Source organism: Temnothorax americanus, unplaced genomic scaffold, assembly GCF_048541705.1.
Source record: "Temnothorax americanus isolate GAGA-0224 unplaced genomic scaffold, ASM4854170v1 Scaffold239, whole genome shotgun sequence".
NCBI lineage: Eukaryota > Metazoa > Arthropoda > Insecta > Hymenoptera > Formicidae > Temnothorax > Temnothorax americanus.
Window position 1 is genome coordinate 18,698 of NW_027509380.1, and position 16,662 is coordinate 35,359.

General features: G+C 46.2%; 1 protein-coding gene across 1 annotated transcript; it reads left to right on the plus strand.

The window, feature by feature from the left end:
- Positions 1-14,297: 14,297 nt before the first annotated feature.
- LOC143898570 (uncharacterized) lies at positions 14,298-15,983 on the plus strand. The gene has a single exon (XM_077408137.1). It carries the CDS (start codon positions 14,298-14,300, stop codon positions 15,981-15,983), a length of 1,686 nt encoding a protein of 561 aa, XP_077264263.1.
- The last annotated feature ends 679 nt before the right edge of the window (positions 15,984-16,662 follow it).

Sequence of the window (16,662 nt, forward strand, 5' to 3'; positions counted from 1 at the left end):
GGTGGGCCAAGCACGGAACCTTGAGGAACCCCACATAGCGTAAATAGCCAGGAAGAAAAGTTACCCTCGTCATTAACAACCGCCTGAGAACGACCAGTCAGATATGAATAAATCCAGATTAGAGTTGGGACAGAAAAACCAAGCTCTTTAAGTTTAATCAGAAGACGCAAATGAGGCACCGTGTCAAACGCTTTGCTAAAGTCAAAGAGGATCATTATGGTAATATGCCCAATGTCAATCGCTTTCTTAATATCATGACAGACACGCAAAAGCGCAGACTGAGTATTATAATTAGGACGAAAAGCTGACTGTCTCGTATTTATGAGATTGTGCTTAGTTAAATAGTCGTTAATCTGTGAGGCAACAATACGTTCGAGCAGTTTGGATAGCTCAGGCAGATTGGCAATTGGCCTCGTATCAGACGGAGATGACGGGATACGGACCTTCGATAAAGGACGGATAAGCGCCCGCTTCCACTGAGACGGAAAGGTAGAATGCTCAAGTGAGTGATTTAGAAGAGCCGTTAACTGCGACGAAATTACAGGCCAAGCCAAGCGCAAGATGTAGAGAGGAATACTGTCGACTCCTGCCGCAAAAGAGTAGAGTGGTTTCATAGAGATAAGCTGAAAGATAGTGCGAGGCGTAATCGCAGAAAAAACGAACTCGGGACGCTGGGATGGGCAAGGAACACCAGCAATAGCAGACAAAAAGTCATCAAATAAGCAAGGCGAATGAGCATCAGAGACAGAGACGTAATGTGCATTAAATTGATTAGGCGTGAAGTAGTGCAGAGGAGAAACAAGAGAAGACTTAGCAAGGCCTAAACGTGCTAATTCTCTCCATAGCTTTGCAGGATCAGTAATGGTTTTAAGAGAGTTAAGATGAAACTCACTTTTAGCACGCTTAATATCAGAATTTAGCTGGTTACGAAATTGTCTGTATATGGAATAGCCCAGTGTGTTATTTGAACGCTTAGCACGTCTATATACATGGTTACGAATACGAATTCTGGCCCTAAGTTCGCTTGTGAGCCATCGCACAGGGGGCTTTTTAATGGTAAATGCACGCTCAGGTGCTCCAAAGTATTAAGTAGGGTTTCGGACAGCACAGAACAAAATCTATCAACATGAGACACAGAGGATTGGTCATAACCAACATCGCCGCAATCGAAAGTAACATTAACACACGCCACAATTTCAGGATTGTCTATTATGGATTGGAGATAGTCCTGGAACTCATCCGCAACAATAGCGCGATAGCAACGCCTTACAATAGTACGCTCCGAAGTCAACCTCTCACCCAATGAGAGTGACACTCCGATCAGATCATGACCCGCAATGAACGGGCACTCAGATTTGTAGAATCTACGGACCTTCTCACAATCGTCTACCGCTAGGACGTCAAGCCATGAATCAGTAAGAGCGGTGTGATACGTGGCATCGGACGGAATAATAGCCATAGATAGGCTAGACATGAACTCACGCAAGAAGTTGGCTTCGAAGTTATTTGTCAGAAGATTACAGTTAAGATCGCCGCCAATGATAATATTTTTGTAAAGATGAGATACATTAGTGAGTGCTAGCGCAAAATCATGAAACAGAAAACCCTTTGGTCTCCTGTATATTGACGCAAATAGAACAGTTTCGTTACATGGCAGTCAAATTTCAATCAGAAGAAATTCAGGAGCATTATTATGAGTTGCCGCAGAAGACGCAATCAGCTTAGCCTTAAGTGAGTGATAGACGTAACAGGCAACACCCCCTCCCATACGCCCAACCCGATCATGACGGATCATAAAAAAACCATCCAAGGCAACAAGCTCATCAGAAATGCCTTCATGGAGCCAAGTTTCAGATACTGAGACAATATGATACGGATTAGAGCTGAAGTAGAGCCCGACAAGCTCGATATGACCACGAAGGGAGTTTGCGTTGAACTGAGCAACCCGAAACTCAGACTCATTGCGACTCGAACACCTCAGTGGATGCGTCTCATGAGGTCAATCGAGGCGAGTCAGATCGGCGCTTGAATCAATGTAAATAATAGACGAGCCATCTGATCGTCTCACGCAAATCCGCCCATGCCTTATCCAAACATATTTAAAAGAACGTTCCTTAGCAATACGCTTGGTCCGCTGCACCAACTCATAGCCATCCTTAGTGAGCAATTCATTAATATATACAATACTCCTGGAGTCATTTCCGCAGACCTCCCCTTGCCTAAGAACACCCTTAACTCGCTTCTTAGATATAATTAGATCACGGACGGCATTAGAGGTCACAGTAATAAACAAAGAATTACTAGCTGCAAAAGCAGTAGAGTGTGAAGAAGCAGAATCAGGGGGAGACCTGCGGACAACTCTTACACTAAGAATATGCGGCGAAACATCAACAGCATCAAGCGCTGAAAGCACGTTGCGCGCAGCCACAGAAGGAGATAACGGAAGCGGCTCCGGTAACCCGGAGACAATAAACTCATTGGCACTAACATCGTGACATTCCGAGCGAGACATTTTTAAATCATGCAGTTCTTTTTTAAGAGCTTCATTCTCACGTTCCAAAGAGGAAATACGCTGAGAATTGTTGGCGACTGTTTAATAAGATCTAATTTGCTATTAATAACTTCATTCGTTTTTTCCTGACTCTCTATAAAAGCAGAAATTCTTAAATCAGATCTCATGATATCGTCATTAATTTTTTGTTGATTAGCAATAAAAGCTGAGATCTTCGAGTCAGACAGTTTCATTTGCTCTATCAAACCCAGCAGAAGCTCATTTGTCGCAGGCAGTGAGGTCGACCGAGTATGCAAGTCAGCAGAAGAAGCCATGTTCTCAAACTCAAATGAAAGCGCGGTTGTGACAGGTGTTGGTGTAAGAGGGGGTATATCCAATAATGTTAAGAGAGAAATACAGCAGGACTCAGCGTTCCTTGACACTGAATAGGATCTAATACAACCGGGATGAAATGCCTTTCTGCACTCTTTGCACTCAATCAACCTATTAGCAATTGATTTTCTGCACTTATAACACGTAGGCTGCATGTGTAGTTATACAATGACCACAACGCAAGAATTACACGCAAGTTCGTCAAGAACGCAAGTGACGACGCCTAGGTTGAACCGTAGAGCGACCGGATAAAATGCACGCTAACTCTCACCGCGCACAATCACTAGCGACAATCGTATCGAAGATCGAGATCGAACGTTCGCAGGGCAGCCAACCCCCACTCGACAGCACCACCAGCCGTTCCAGACGCAGGTCAGCCAACACCCAGAACGCAACAGGCCCCAGCAGATCGTCATGCGCACCTCGAGAGTAAAGTGCAGAAGGGGGCAGAACAGATAGCAGGCTCATGCGCAGTAAAAATCAATGATCCTCGAGAATGATTCTCAGAAATTTGGTTAGAATAATGAGAAACACTCGTCACACAGTTTCCAGGAATTAAGAGACAGTGGCAGAGAAAATGATAGTAGCTCGTGACGAGCTATATAAGAACATGCTCACACCTGCAACAAAATAGCCCGAAGGCAACTCACGGCAGAGAAATATCCGGTCAAAGCAGGAGCAATAAGACAGACGTGCACGCTGTACTCACCAGAGAGAGAGAGAGAGAGAGAGAGAGAGAGAGAGAAAGGAACCGCAGGTTCGGACATTTGGTTCACGCACTTGGTCGAGCGGCTGGTGGTGCGAAGCTACCATCTGTGGGATTATGCCTGAACGCCTCTAAGGCCGTATCCTCTCTAGTACCTATGTGAACCTGGCACCCGACTTTCGAAAAATTAATTTTTTTTTACGGAAAAGTTAGCATTTTGTTTGTAGTTGTTTGTAGTAACAAAAATTTTGTTTGTAGTTCAATAAATTAAAAGTTATAAACATTTAAAAAATGACTCGCACCCCACTTTGAGATATCTCAAATCCGCTTGCGCCATCTTCTTCAGAATCGTTTGCAGTTGTTTGTAGTTCTTCTTTTTTCGTTTGTAGTTGCACCGTTTAAAAGTTACAACAATTTAAAAAAATAAAAAAAACCTAACTTTGCCAATTTTGGAGATATCTCAAATCCGCTTGCGCCATCTTCTTCAGAATCGTTTGTAGTTGTTTGTAGTGCTTTTCTTTTTGTTTGTAGTTGCACCGTTCCAAAGTTATTATATTTTTGCAATAAACAAAAAGTGTAACTTTGCCAATTTTGGAGATATCTCAAATCCGCTTGCGCCATCTTCTTCAGAATCGTTTGTAGTTGTTTGTAGTGCTTTTCTTTTCGTTTGTAGTTGAACCGTTCCAAAGTTATTATATTTTTGCAATAAACAAAAAGTGTAACTTTGCCAATTTTGGAGATATCTCAAATCCGCTTGCGCCATCTTCTTCAGAATCGTTTGTAGTTGTTTGTAGTGCTTTTTTTTCGTTTGTAGTTGAACCGTTTAAAAGTTATTACATTTTTGCAATAAACAAAAAATATAACTTTGCCAATTTTGGAGATATCTCAAATCCGCTTGCGCCATCTTCATCAGAATCATTTGTAGTTGTTTGTAGTGCTTCTCTTTTCGTTTGTAGTTGCACCGTTTAAAAGTTACAACAATTTAAAGAAATAAAAAAAACCTAACTTTGCCAATTTTGGAGATATCTCAAATCCGCTTGCGCCATCTTCTTCAGAATCGTTTGTAGTTGTTTGTAGTGCTTTTCTTTTCGTTTGTAGTTGAACCGTTTAAAAGTTATTACATTTTTGCAATAAACAAAAAGTATAACTTTGCCAATTTTGGAGATATCTCAAATCCGCTTGCGCCATCTTCTTCAGAATCGTTTGTAGTTGTTTGTAGTGCTTTTCTTTTCGTTTGTAGTTGCACCGTTTTAAAGTTATTATATTTTTGCAATAAACAAAAAGTGTAACTTTGCCAATTTTGGAGATATCTCAAATCCGCTTGCGCCATCTTCTTCAGAATCGTTTGTAGTTGTTTGTAGTGCTTCTCTTTTCGTTTGTAGTTGCACCGTTTAAAAGTTATAACAATTTAAAAAAATAAAAAAAACCTAACTTTGCCAATTTTGGAGATATCTCAAATCCGCTTGCGCCATCTCCTTCAGAATCGTTTGTAGTTGTTTGTAATGTTTTTCTTTTCGTTTGTAGTTGCACCGTTTCAAAGTTATTATATTTTTGCAATAAACAAAAAATGTAACTTTGCCAATTTTGGAAATATCTCAAATCCGCTTGCGCCATTTTCTTCAGAATCGTTTGTAGTTGTTTGTAGTGCTTCTCTTTTCGTTTGTAGTTGCACCGTTCAAAAGTTACAACAATTTAAAAAATTTAAAAAACCTAACTTTGCCAATTTTGGTGATATCTCAAATCCGCTTGCGCCATCTTCTTCAGAATCGTTTGTAATTGTTTATAGTGCTTTTCTTTTCGTTTGTAGTTGAACCGTTTAAAAGTTATTATATTTTTGCAATAAACAAAAAGTATAACTTTGCCAATTTTGGAGATATCTCAAATCCGCTTGCGCCATCTTCTTCAGAATCGTTTGTAGTTATTTGTAGTGCTTTTCTTTTTGTTTGTAGTTGCACCGTTCAAAAGTTACAACAATTTAAAAAAATAAAAAAACCTAACTTTGCCAATTTTGGTGATATCTCAAATCCGCTTGCGCCATCTTCTTCAGAATCGTTTGTAATTGTTTGTAGTGCTTTTTTTTTGTTTGTAGTTGCATCGTTCCAAAGTTATTATATTTTTGCAATAAACAAAAAGTGTAACTTTGCCAATTCTGGAGATATCTCAAATCCGCTTGAGCCATCTTTTTCAGAATCGTTTGTAGTTGTTTGTAGTGCTTTTCCAATCAGTTTTAAGATAATTAAAAAATTGGCAAAATCAAATTCTTTATTTATTGCAAAAATATCATATCTTTCAAACGGTGCAACTACAAACGAAACTGCCTATAGATATGAAAATCGAGAATGTCTCGCGATCTTCGGGCAGTATTATAGAGACGGTTGCGATGTTGAATTCTGCGAGCAAGTTGGTCAGTAAGCCAAGGCGCAGCTGGGCGAGTAACACGAAAAGTGCGGATGGGCGCATACTGATTAAGACAGGACGTGAAGTCGTCAGTCAAGGTATTTAAGATGTCATCCAAGTCAGGCCCATTAAGACTCTTATGGCTGAAGTCCTCGGCGAAAGATAAGGACAACGTAGAAGCGAGAGTCTCGACGAATCCTGCCCCATCGAAATCCCTGTAGCTGCGTCGAACTAAAGTACGATTCGAAGCAGATGGAACCACAAACGTGTATGTACTTCAGCTCAATCAGGTCGTGACCGTTAATGAAAGGCGCATCCGATTTACGAAACGATAGGACTTTATCAAGGCTATCGACTATAAAAACGTCCAACCACGAGTCAAAAAAGCGAGTGTGAAAAGTCGATTGCGAATCGACAATGCTGAGCGACAACTGTGAGACCATGTCTTTAAGGTGATCAGAATCGTAAGATGAAGCGAAAATATTACAGTTAAGATCACCTGAAATGATAATATTTTTATAGTTATGCATGAATGTAGTGAGAGCATCAACATATTTACAGAAGTTTTCCCTTAGGTCTACGGTACATTGACGTGTACAAGAGAGGCTCACAATCGTCGCCCCAAATGTCCAGATCAAGAAATTCAGGCTCATTCGAGAAGACGAGCGGAGACGACGCGAGAACACGCGCTCGCAGCGAGTCGTGGATGTAGCAAGCGACACCCCCTCCCTCCCTGCCATCCCTATCAGCACGCAACAAATAATATCCAGGAATGCGAACTAGATCATCGGAGATGTGAGAGTGAAGCCAGGTTTCAGTAATCGAGATAATATGAAAGAAGTTCAGTGCAATAAAGGCCTGGATTGACTCCAAGTGGGCAGGAAGGGAGCAGGCATTAAAGCAAGCAATGCTGAGGCGACCACGCGAAGCAAGAGGATCCACATCTGCCGCAACAGATCACTAAAGCTCCGCAAGATCGGCCTCAGAATCAATAGAAATAGGGGGTTGACCTTGAGCCTTACGGACAAAGATGCGACCATCTCTGGTCCAAACATGCTTATAAGAGAATTGCTTAGAGAGAGAGAGAGAGAGAAAGAGAGATTGATTGATTGATTGATTGATAAGTATATTTATGCCCAAGCATAGCTACAAGGCAAAGATAGCAAAATATAGTAATATACAAGATAAAGATACAGTGACACGCAACTTAACTTAAACGCAACTTAATACTAGAAAAGCACATACTCTACAAGCAACTAAAGATTAAAGAAACAGAATGCAACTAAATCGAACGCAGGTAATACTAGGTGAAGAGAATACTACGAGTACTCTATACACACTACACGCTAAAATATCTAAAGAACTTAGTCTGAGAATTCGGATGACAGCAGGTAGGATCGGAGGAGATTCTTAAAAGCTGCAATAGTAGTAGCTGATGTAATATTGTCCGGGAGAGAGTGCCAAAAATAAATGGCCGCTATCTGAAAGGAATTTCTATATATTTTTGTTCGGAAAGCTGGGATATGGAAGGTTTGCGAAGAAGAATTTGCAATTTGAGTCGATCTTCTGAGCGAAGGGCTAAGTGGGGTAAAAAGTTCACTCAGATATGCTGACAAGCCCATGTAGATGATACGATACAACAAACAGCCAAGAAAATACAATCTTCTATTTTCTACGGACAGCCACCCTAGGCGTCGTCGATATTGCGTTATATGCTCGTCTTTCCACAAATCAAAGATAAATCTGATACAGCAGTTTACAAGTCTCTGTAACTTCAGATTAAGTTCCTTGCTCAAGCCATGATAGACAAGACAGCAGTAGTCCAAGTGGGGTAATACCAGAGATGTTACCAGTTTGATGCTAAGTTCGGTGGAAAGAAAACTCTTGCTGAATTTCAATTTAAACAACGCATGATGAACTCTCTGCGAGACATGCGAGACATGCTTATTCCAAGAGAGATTCGATTCGAAACAGACTCCAAGGTTTCTCACCTCACTTACATATGGCAAAGGCGTGTGATTAACAATAATAGGTGGTAATGCATTCAGATCAATATTGTTGATATTTATTCCACTGCCAAAAATAATGACTTTGAATTTTGCAGGGTTCAGTTTCAACACATTGACATTTGCATAATCGAAAATAGCGCTTGCATCTTTGGAGATTAAGTTAAGGTTGTGGAGGAGATCGAAGGAGCACATGAACGATAAATTTGAACATCGTCAGCAAATATCATGTAGTCGGAATATATCAAGACTGTACCAATGTCATTAATGTAAAAAGTGAACAAAGGTGGACCGAGGACAGAGCCCTGCGGAACACCACACAGAGTAAAAAGCCAAGAGAAATGGTTACCCTCATCGTCAGCGACAGCCTGAGAGCGACCAGTGAGGTATGAGTAAAGCCAGATAAGAGTGAGGTCAGAAAAACCCAGTTCTTTGAGTTTGATCAGAAGTCTGAGATGTGGTACTGTGTCAAACGCCTTGCTCAAATCGAAAAGGATCATGATTGTAACAAGTCCAGAGTCAATCGCTTTCTTTATATCGTCACACACACGCAAAAGCGCAGACTGAATGTTATGATACGGACGAGAAGCTGACTGTCTCGTATTGATAAGATTATGCTTAGTTAAATAGTCAGCAATCTGTGAAGCAACAATACGTTCAAGTATTTTAGACAACTCAGGCAAGTTTGCAATCGGTCTCGTGTCAGATGGGGATGAAGGAATGCGAGTCTTCGAGAGAGGGCGAATGAGCGCCCTCTTCCACTGAAACGGAAAAGATGACTGTTTTAGGGAGTAATTAAAAAAAGCAGTTAAACAAGACGAAATTGCAGGCCATGCCAACCGCAATATGTAGAGAGGAATACCATCTACACCTGTCGCATAGGAATGAAGTGGTCTCGCAGAAATAAGTTGAAAGATCGTGAGAGGCGTAATCGCAGAAAAAGCAAACTCAGAACGTTCGGATGGAGAAGTGACACGAGCAATAGCAGAAATAAAGTTCTTATATAAGCAAGGCGAATGAGCATCAGAAACAGAGACGTAGTGTGCATTCAATTGACTAGGTGTGAAGTAATGTAGAAGAGATACTAAAGAAGACTTTACTTTACAAGACCCAGACGTGTCAATTCTCCCCACAATTTTGCAGGGTCGGTAATGGTTTTAAGAGAATTAAATTGAAACTCATTTTTGGCACGTTTAATATCCATGTATAGCTGGTTACAATATTGCCTGTATACAGAATAGCCAAGTATGCTACCTGACCGCTTAGCGCGCTTGTAAATCTGATTCCAAGTGCGTATCCCAGACCTGAGATCGTCAGTAAGCCACCGCACAGGGGGCTTTTTGATAACAACAACACGCTCTGGTGCAAACATATTAAGTGTATTAAGTACAGATTCAGAGAGCACAGAACAGAATCTATCAACTTGAGATAACGACGACTGGTCAGGAGTGGCATTAACACAAGCCGTAACCTCAGGACTCTCAGTTAAGGACTGAAGATGAACCTGGAACTCATCCACATCAATAGCACGATAGCAACGTCTTACAACTGTACGCGCCGCCACTGTCCTCCTGCCCAATGAGAGCGACAACTCAATGAGATCATGACCCGCAATGAACGGGCTCTCGGATTTAGAAAATCTAAGAATTTTCTCGCAATCGTCCACCGCTAGGACATCAAGCCATCAGTGGTAGCCGTATGATATGTGGCGTCGGATTGAACAATGTACATAGATAGACTAGACACAAGATCTCGCAAGTAATAAACTTCAAAGCTATTTGCCAGTAAATTACAGTTCAAGTCGCTACCTATAATAATATTTTTATAGAGATGGGAGACACTGGTAAGTGCTTGAGCAAAGTCATGAAATAGGAAGCCCTTAGGTCTCCTATAGATTGACGCGAATAAGACTGTTTCATCGCATGGCAATCGAATTTTAATCAAAAGGAATTCCGGAGCGTTGATATGAGTTGCAGAGGACGCGACCAGCTTAGCCTTAAGTGAGCGATGAATGTAACAGGCTACGCCCCCTCCCATACGCCCAACCCGGTCATGGCGGATCATAAAATAGCCATCTAGGGCCACAAGCTCGTCTGAAATACCTTCGTGAAGTCACGTTTTGGATACCGAAACAATATGATACGGATTTGAATCAAAGTGGAGCCTGACCAGCTCTATGTGACCACGAAGAGAGTTTGCATTGAAATGAGCAACTCGAAATTCAGATTCGTTATGACTAGAGCGCCTCGATGGATGTATCTGATGTGGTCAATCGAGGCGAGTCAGATCAGCACTCGAACCGATGTAGATAACAGGCGAGCCATCAGATTGTCTCACGCAAATCCGCCCGTGCCTTACCCACACATATTTATATAACCGCTCCTTAGCCATACGCTTCGTCTGCTGCAACAGTTCGTAACTATCCTTAGAGAGTAGTTCGTTGATATAAACAATACTTCTGGAGTCATTTCCACAAACCTCTCCCTGCCTAAGAACGCCCTTAGCTCGCTTCTTCGAAATAATTAGGTCGCGGACGGAGTTAGAAGTCACAGTAATAAAAAGAGAATTACTAGCAGCAGTAGCATTTGAGTGAGAAGAAGCAGAATCAGGGAGAGACTTGCGGACGACTCTTACATTTAAAATATGAGGCGAAATATCCGAAACACCGAGCGCAGCAAGCACATTACCAGCAGCCACAGAAGGAGCAACAGAAAGCGGTTCCGGCAGCTCAGACACAATAACCTCGTTAGCACCACCAACATGAAAATCAGAGCAAGACAATTTCAATTCTTGAAGTTCTTTTTTAAGAGCTGCATTTTCAAGCTTCAAGGAGGTAATTCGTTGAGAATTGCTGGCTACGGTTTCAGATAAGCCATTTATCAGATCGAGTTTAGTATTGATTGCTTCATTCGTTCTTTGTTGATTTTCAATAAAAGCAGAAATTTTTTGATCAGACTTAGTAATCTTATCATTAATTTTCTGCTGGTTGTCGATGAAAGCAGAGATCCTTGCGTCAGACTGTTTTATTTGTTCAATCAGTCGCAACAATAAATCGTTCGAGTAGCTAGAGTATATATACTTCTACCCCAGGTAGAAGTCCGGGGGTCGGGGGGGGGGCGCGTTCCTCGCGGGGGGAACGTCATAAGAGATGGGCGAGGGGGGTCCGGGAAGAGCAGCTGGTGGGGGAGACGAGGAGTCTTCTGGCCCCGGGTACTCTGGAGGGGGACGGGGGAAGGGGGGGGTACCGCGTTACCGACGGTGCGCGAGGAGGGAGCGTCGTCGATCGCGGCGAGGCGCGTACTGCCGCGTCGCCCGCTTTTCTCTGTCCTAACGGGCCGGACGTGGTTTTCCGGCCCCCCCGACGGCGAAAATCGCGAGTCGTCTTCCCGCGAGGGGGAGCGTCAATCGCGCGCTTCTTCGTCTCAACGGGCCGGACGCGGTTTTCCGATGTATCGAGAGAGACTGAGAGAGACGATACCGCTCTCTTCGTTCACCCGAACCGTACGTTTCGCGAATAATTTTTTTATCGCGCGTCCGAATTCGTTCAAGGTCGCTGTTGTCACATCCCCCTTTTGTTTTTCTCGAACGACGCGGCGAGCGGTTGTCGTTTTTTCAGGAAAGAGTTTATCTCTGGGTATGGAAAACCAACGTTGAGATAACGAACGCGTATAAAATGAGTTTTGCTCGCGACGGCGCGGCATACGGTGACGCGGATTGACAAATGTATCGTGAGAGAGTTGTGCGAACCGATCGGAACGGGAATAAGTTGTTTTTTAATGCGGTATGAGCGACGAGTACGCGGAACTTTGTAAACCAACGTTTGATCCAGAAATCAGGAAACCGATCGTGAAAATCAGCGAACCGTTCGTGAGAAACGAGGATCCGTCCCCGAGGGACTGGGATCCGTCCCCGAGGAACGGGGGTCCGCGGCGCGTCGACTTAACGAGATATCTGATTCGTCGCGAAATCGGACTCGCCGATATCCGATCTCAACGGAGTTTTCTCGATCCTCATAATTACGCCGAAACATTTTTTTGGCGGACTGTAGATGGAGATGTGTATTTAGATTTCGACATGTTAATGGTGCAATGGTAGCATCAGCGACACGTATTTGAGAAATGAACGATCGCCGCGATCACTCGTCCGCGGAATCGGACGTCGACCTGTTCTGTCGCGAGCCCATGCCAAAGTTTTCGTCCGAATCGGACGACGAATCGGCGAGGGTCGACGCGTCGTCGTCAAACGCGCGCGCGTCGGTGGTGAGAGAAGACGCGCGATGGAATCTGGCTACCCATCATCTGCGAAGGGAAATTGGAGCGCGAAGTATTCGCGAGCGAGAGTGGATAGAGACGACGGTGGCAAACTCCGCTAGGGCAAACGATTATATGCGCTGCCTACCCGTCGAGTATTATCTTTATTGCAAGACGTTGTACGGAGGAGAGGTGATACGTAGGATTCAAACCTACAGGTCTCGTCAGTAGCTAGGTAATATATACTTCTACACTCAGAGCGAATTGCGGGGGTCGGGGGGGGGGGGAACGTTCCCCGCGGGGGGAACGCCATAAGAGATGGGCGAGGGGGGTCCGGGAGGAGCAGGTGGTGGGGGTAAGAGTGGGGGAAAAAAGGAGTGGGGACGGACGAGGAGTGGGGGAAGAATTCCACTTCTGGCCTCAGGTACTCTGGAGGGGAGCGGGGAAGGGGGGTACCGCGATGCCGACGGTGCGCGAGGAGGGAGCGTCGTCGATCGCGGCGAGGCGCGTACTGTCGCCCGGGTCGGACGTGGTTTTCGGCCACCCGTTTTTTTTAAACGGCGAAAATCGCGAGTCGTCCTCCCGCGAGGGGGAGCGTCGATCGCGCGCTTCTTCGTCCCGACGGGCCGGACGCGGTTTCGTGAATAGTATTATTTTATCGCGCGTCCGAACTCGAGTTCAAGGTCGCTGTCGACGTCACATCCTCCTTTGGTTTTTTTTTTCGAGCGACGCGGCGAGCGGTTCGCGGAACACGCGCGACAGACTCGAGTCAACGAGGCACGGTGGTAATATGTATTTTATTTGTTAAATTTAAATCAAATTAATTTTATAAAAAAGATGTATAATGTATAAATTAATGAAACTTACGATTAAACATCATGGGGAAGAGTATATCCCTGACCCCTCAACAGACGGGAACGGAGCTCGGATAACAGCATGAACAACGCCATATTATCCGGCGGGTCACGCCGATCACCACCCGGTAGAAAGTCGCGCTGACCGATGCGGAAACGTGGACGAGTGTAGATAAAGCCCTCATCCAACCAGTCGGGCACCACCAGCGTAGGAGGGGCGGTTTCCTCCCCCGTATCGGCAGCCCGGAGTTCCTCCAGAGTCACTACACCTTTACATGGCACAAACTGCTCGAGAGGAGTCATAATCGTAAAAAATTGAAAAAGACGTTACGCGACGAAGAAACAGTCTCGAACTAAAGCGACCCGTTAAATTATATAAAGCTAGCAGTCATAATCAGCAAAAAAAAATGCGATAAAAATTGTTTGAGATCGCAAACGCAGCATCGCGACAAAGTAGCATCGCGTTCGGCTGCATGTCAGCACATGCACGCTTGCAATAAATTTCGTTCTCATATTTTATACGGTGAAAGTAACTAATGTTCGCGTGAAATCGTCGCATGAAATTTGGCAAGGAAACGTTCGGTATAGCATGGATCTTTCGAGATTCGCTTTTCAGAAACTTTAACATTGCCATCAATAATAAAGTCAAACAACAACGCTAGAACAAAGGAACGATCCATGCTATACACAAAGCACTCGAAAACAGGTGACGACCCCGTCGGGTCGCCACGTGAAATCGGTGACGTCGGCTCCATGACGCGGGCCTCCGACGGCCAATCACCCTCCCGAAATTCTGGGAAACCCGCAGGGAGGGAGTTTCGCCTCGGAGATGTTAAAAGGACCGTCCTCGCGCCGCGGAATCGATTTCGCTCGCAGATCAAAGAAAACCCGCTTTCGCACTCCGCTTTGCACACCGCTGTTCCGCGTTTCGAACGTTTTTGCCGCATCGCTAACCGTTGCTTCTGTGCGCGCTCCACGGCTTCCTTTGAAAAAGGAAAAAACTGTATAGACCTGTACATATTAGACTTTATTAAATATATTCGTTTATTTTGCTATTCGATACTTGTGCCTTGTTTTTGTGGTCGTCTCGTTACCTCGCGCTATCTCGCGCAACCGCGTGCTCTCGAACATTTCTGGTCCTTCGAGCCGGATTTGAACCAGCGACCTATGGGAGTGCATCCTCGACGAGTGACCGCCAAGATGAGCATGGATCAGAGCGCCTTGCTGAACAGCCAGTACGACATCCACGGCCGCATCTCCCGCGCCATGGACAACCTCAGAAAGCTGGGTGCAGACAAGCTCAACCTCGGCACGGTGAGCACTCGCATCCGCATTCTCGACGACCTGTGGGCCAAATTTGAGTCAAATCACGACCTCATTCGGGCATGCTACGGGCAACTCTACAGCGAGAGTGAGTACGCAAAAAATGACTTTGTCGACACCGTTGAAAACACTTACGCGCAGCAACGCGGTTTGCTTCTCGGGCTCGAAAGCAAGCTCAAACCCGCGTCGCTTAGAGTGCCGGTTGGAACGGAGCAAAACAGCGATCACGCTCCCAAAACGTTACTGCCGCGTATTCAGTTGCGGAACTTTTCGGGCGCGTATGAGGAGTGGCCGTCGTTTCGAGACCTCTTCAAGTCGGTCATCGGTGAGAATTCGTCGATTTCGAACGTTGAGCGGCTCCATTACCTCCGATCGTGTCTGCGAGGGCCCGCTGAAAAATTAGTGAGCTCATTAACGGTGACCGGGGACAATTACGACCGCGCGTGGGCTATTCTTAATAAACATTTTGAGAACAAGCGGGAGTTGATACGCTCCAACTTCGCCACGTTTACCGCCGTGGCGAAAATGAAAGGAGAAACCGCTGACGAGCTGAGCTGCATCCATAACGCCGTCACCACCGCAGTCAATGCGCAGGAGAGCATCGGGAGGCCCATAAAGTCCCACGGAATGGACCTCTTCAACCACCTGGTTGTCGAGCTCTTCGATCAGCGTACGCGACTCGAGTGGGAATCGTTTGTCTCGGACTCCGTCGAGCCGCCGGAACACGAGAAGCTCACGGACTTCATGTCAAAGCGCATCCTCACGCTAAACGCCGCGAGACCGAAACCCGCCGCGAAAACTTCCGATTCCACTCGGTCCGCGAAGACCCACGTCGCGAAACAAGGGTCGAAAGACAGCTCCGATCCGCAGTGCGCCCTGTTCAAGGGGAAACACTCGCTGATGACGTGCAGCGATTTCAAAGCCAAGTCCGCAACCGAGCGAAAGACGGTTGTAGAGTCCAGTCGGCTGTGTTTTAATTGCCTTGGCAACCACACCGTCGCGAAGTGCCAATCGTCGAAAAACTGCTTCACGTGTAAGGCTCGGCATCACACGATGCTTCACGAAGCCTACGTTCCCGCGTCGCCGTCTACCGAGGTCAGCGCGCTGTCCGCCGTGCGCTCTGCTGACGACCGCAAGGCGATCCTCCTCGCAACCGCGCGAGTGACCATCGCCGACCGCCATGGAGACCCTCACCCTGTGCGAGCCCTCATCGACCAAGGGTCTGAGGTCTCAATTGTCGCCGAATCTCTCGTGCAGCGCTTGCACCTGCAACGATCTCGCTCCGCCGTGTCGATTTTCGGAATCGGTGGGTCGAAATCCGGGTCAACCCGCGGGAAGGTGACGGTGAGCCTTACGTCCGTGACGACCGGAGCCACGATTACCGCCGTCGCGTTCGTGCTGCCCCGTCTTTCTCTCTACCAAGGCTCGGCGACGAAGAGCCCCGCCACGTGGCCCCATCTCAAAGGGCTGCCTCTAGCCGATGCGCAGTTTTCGGCTGGAGACCCGGTCGAGCTACTTCTCGGAGCAGAAGTGTGCTCCACCATCCTCGAAGAGGGCATTTGAAAGGGCGGACCGCACGCTCCGATCGCGCAGAAGACGGCCTTCGGGTGGATTCTCTCCGGTGGCTGCGGTGCCTCAGCCCTCCACACGCGCGGCAGCTTCCAAGCGACGGCCGATCACGAGTTGGCCGATCTCGTGCGCCGCTTCTGGGAGCAAGAAGCGGAGCCTTCCGCTCCCGCCGCCCTCACGCCTGACGAACAGAAGTGCGAGGACTTCTACGGGGAAACGCACTCTCGCACGGAGACGGGGAGGTACGTGGTTCGATTGCCGTTCTCCAAGGAGCCGACGAAGTTGTCGGAGACACGCCGGCCAGCTGAACGCCTGCTCACCGCAATGGAGCGGAAATGCGAGAGGGACCCCCGGTTCGGCGAGCTCTACCGCCAGTTCATGCGGGAATACGAGGAGCTGAAACACATGGAGTTAGCTTCTGGTTCTCCAGACTGCAAAATCATGCCCGAGTGCTACCTACCTCACCATGGTGTGCTCCGAGAATCGAGCACCTCCACCAAGCTCAGGGTGGTATTCAACGGGTCGCAGCTGACGACGTCCGGCGAGTCGCTGAACCAACACCTCCTCGTGGGCGCCAACCTGCTGCCCGTTCTAGCCGATGTCCTGATGCGCTGGCGGTGGCACCGCTACGCCTTCGTTACGGACATCGAAAAGATGTACCGGCAGATCCTCA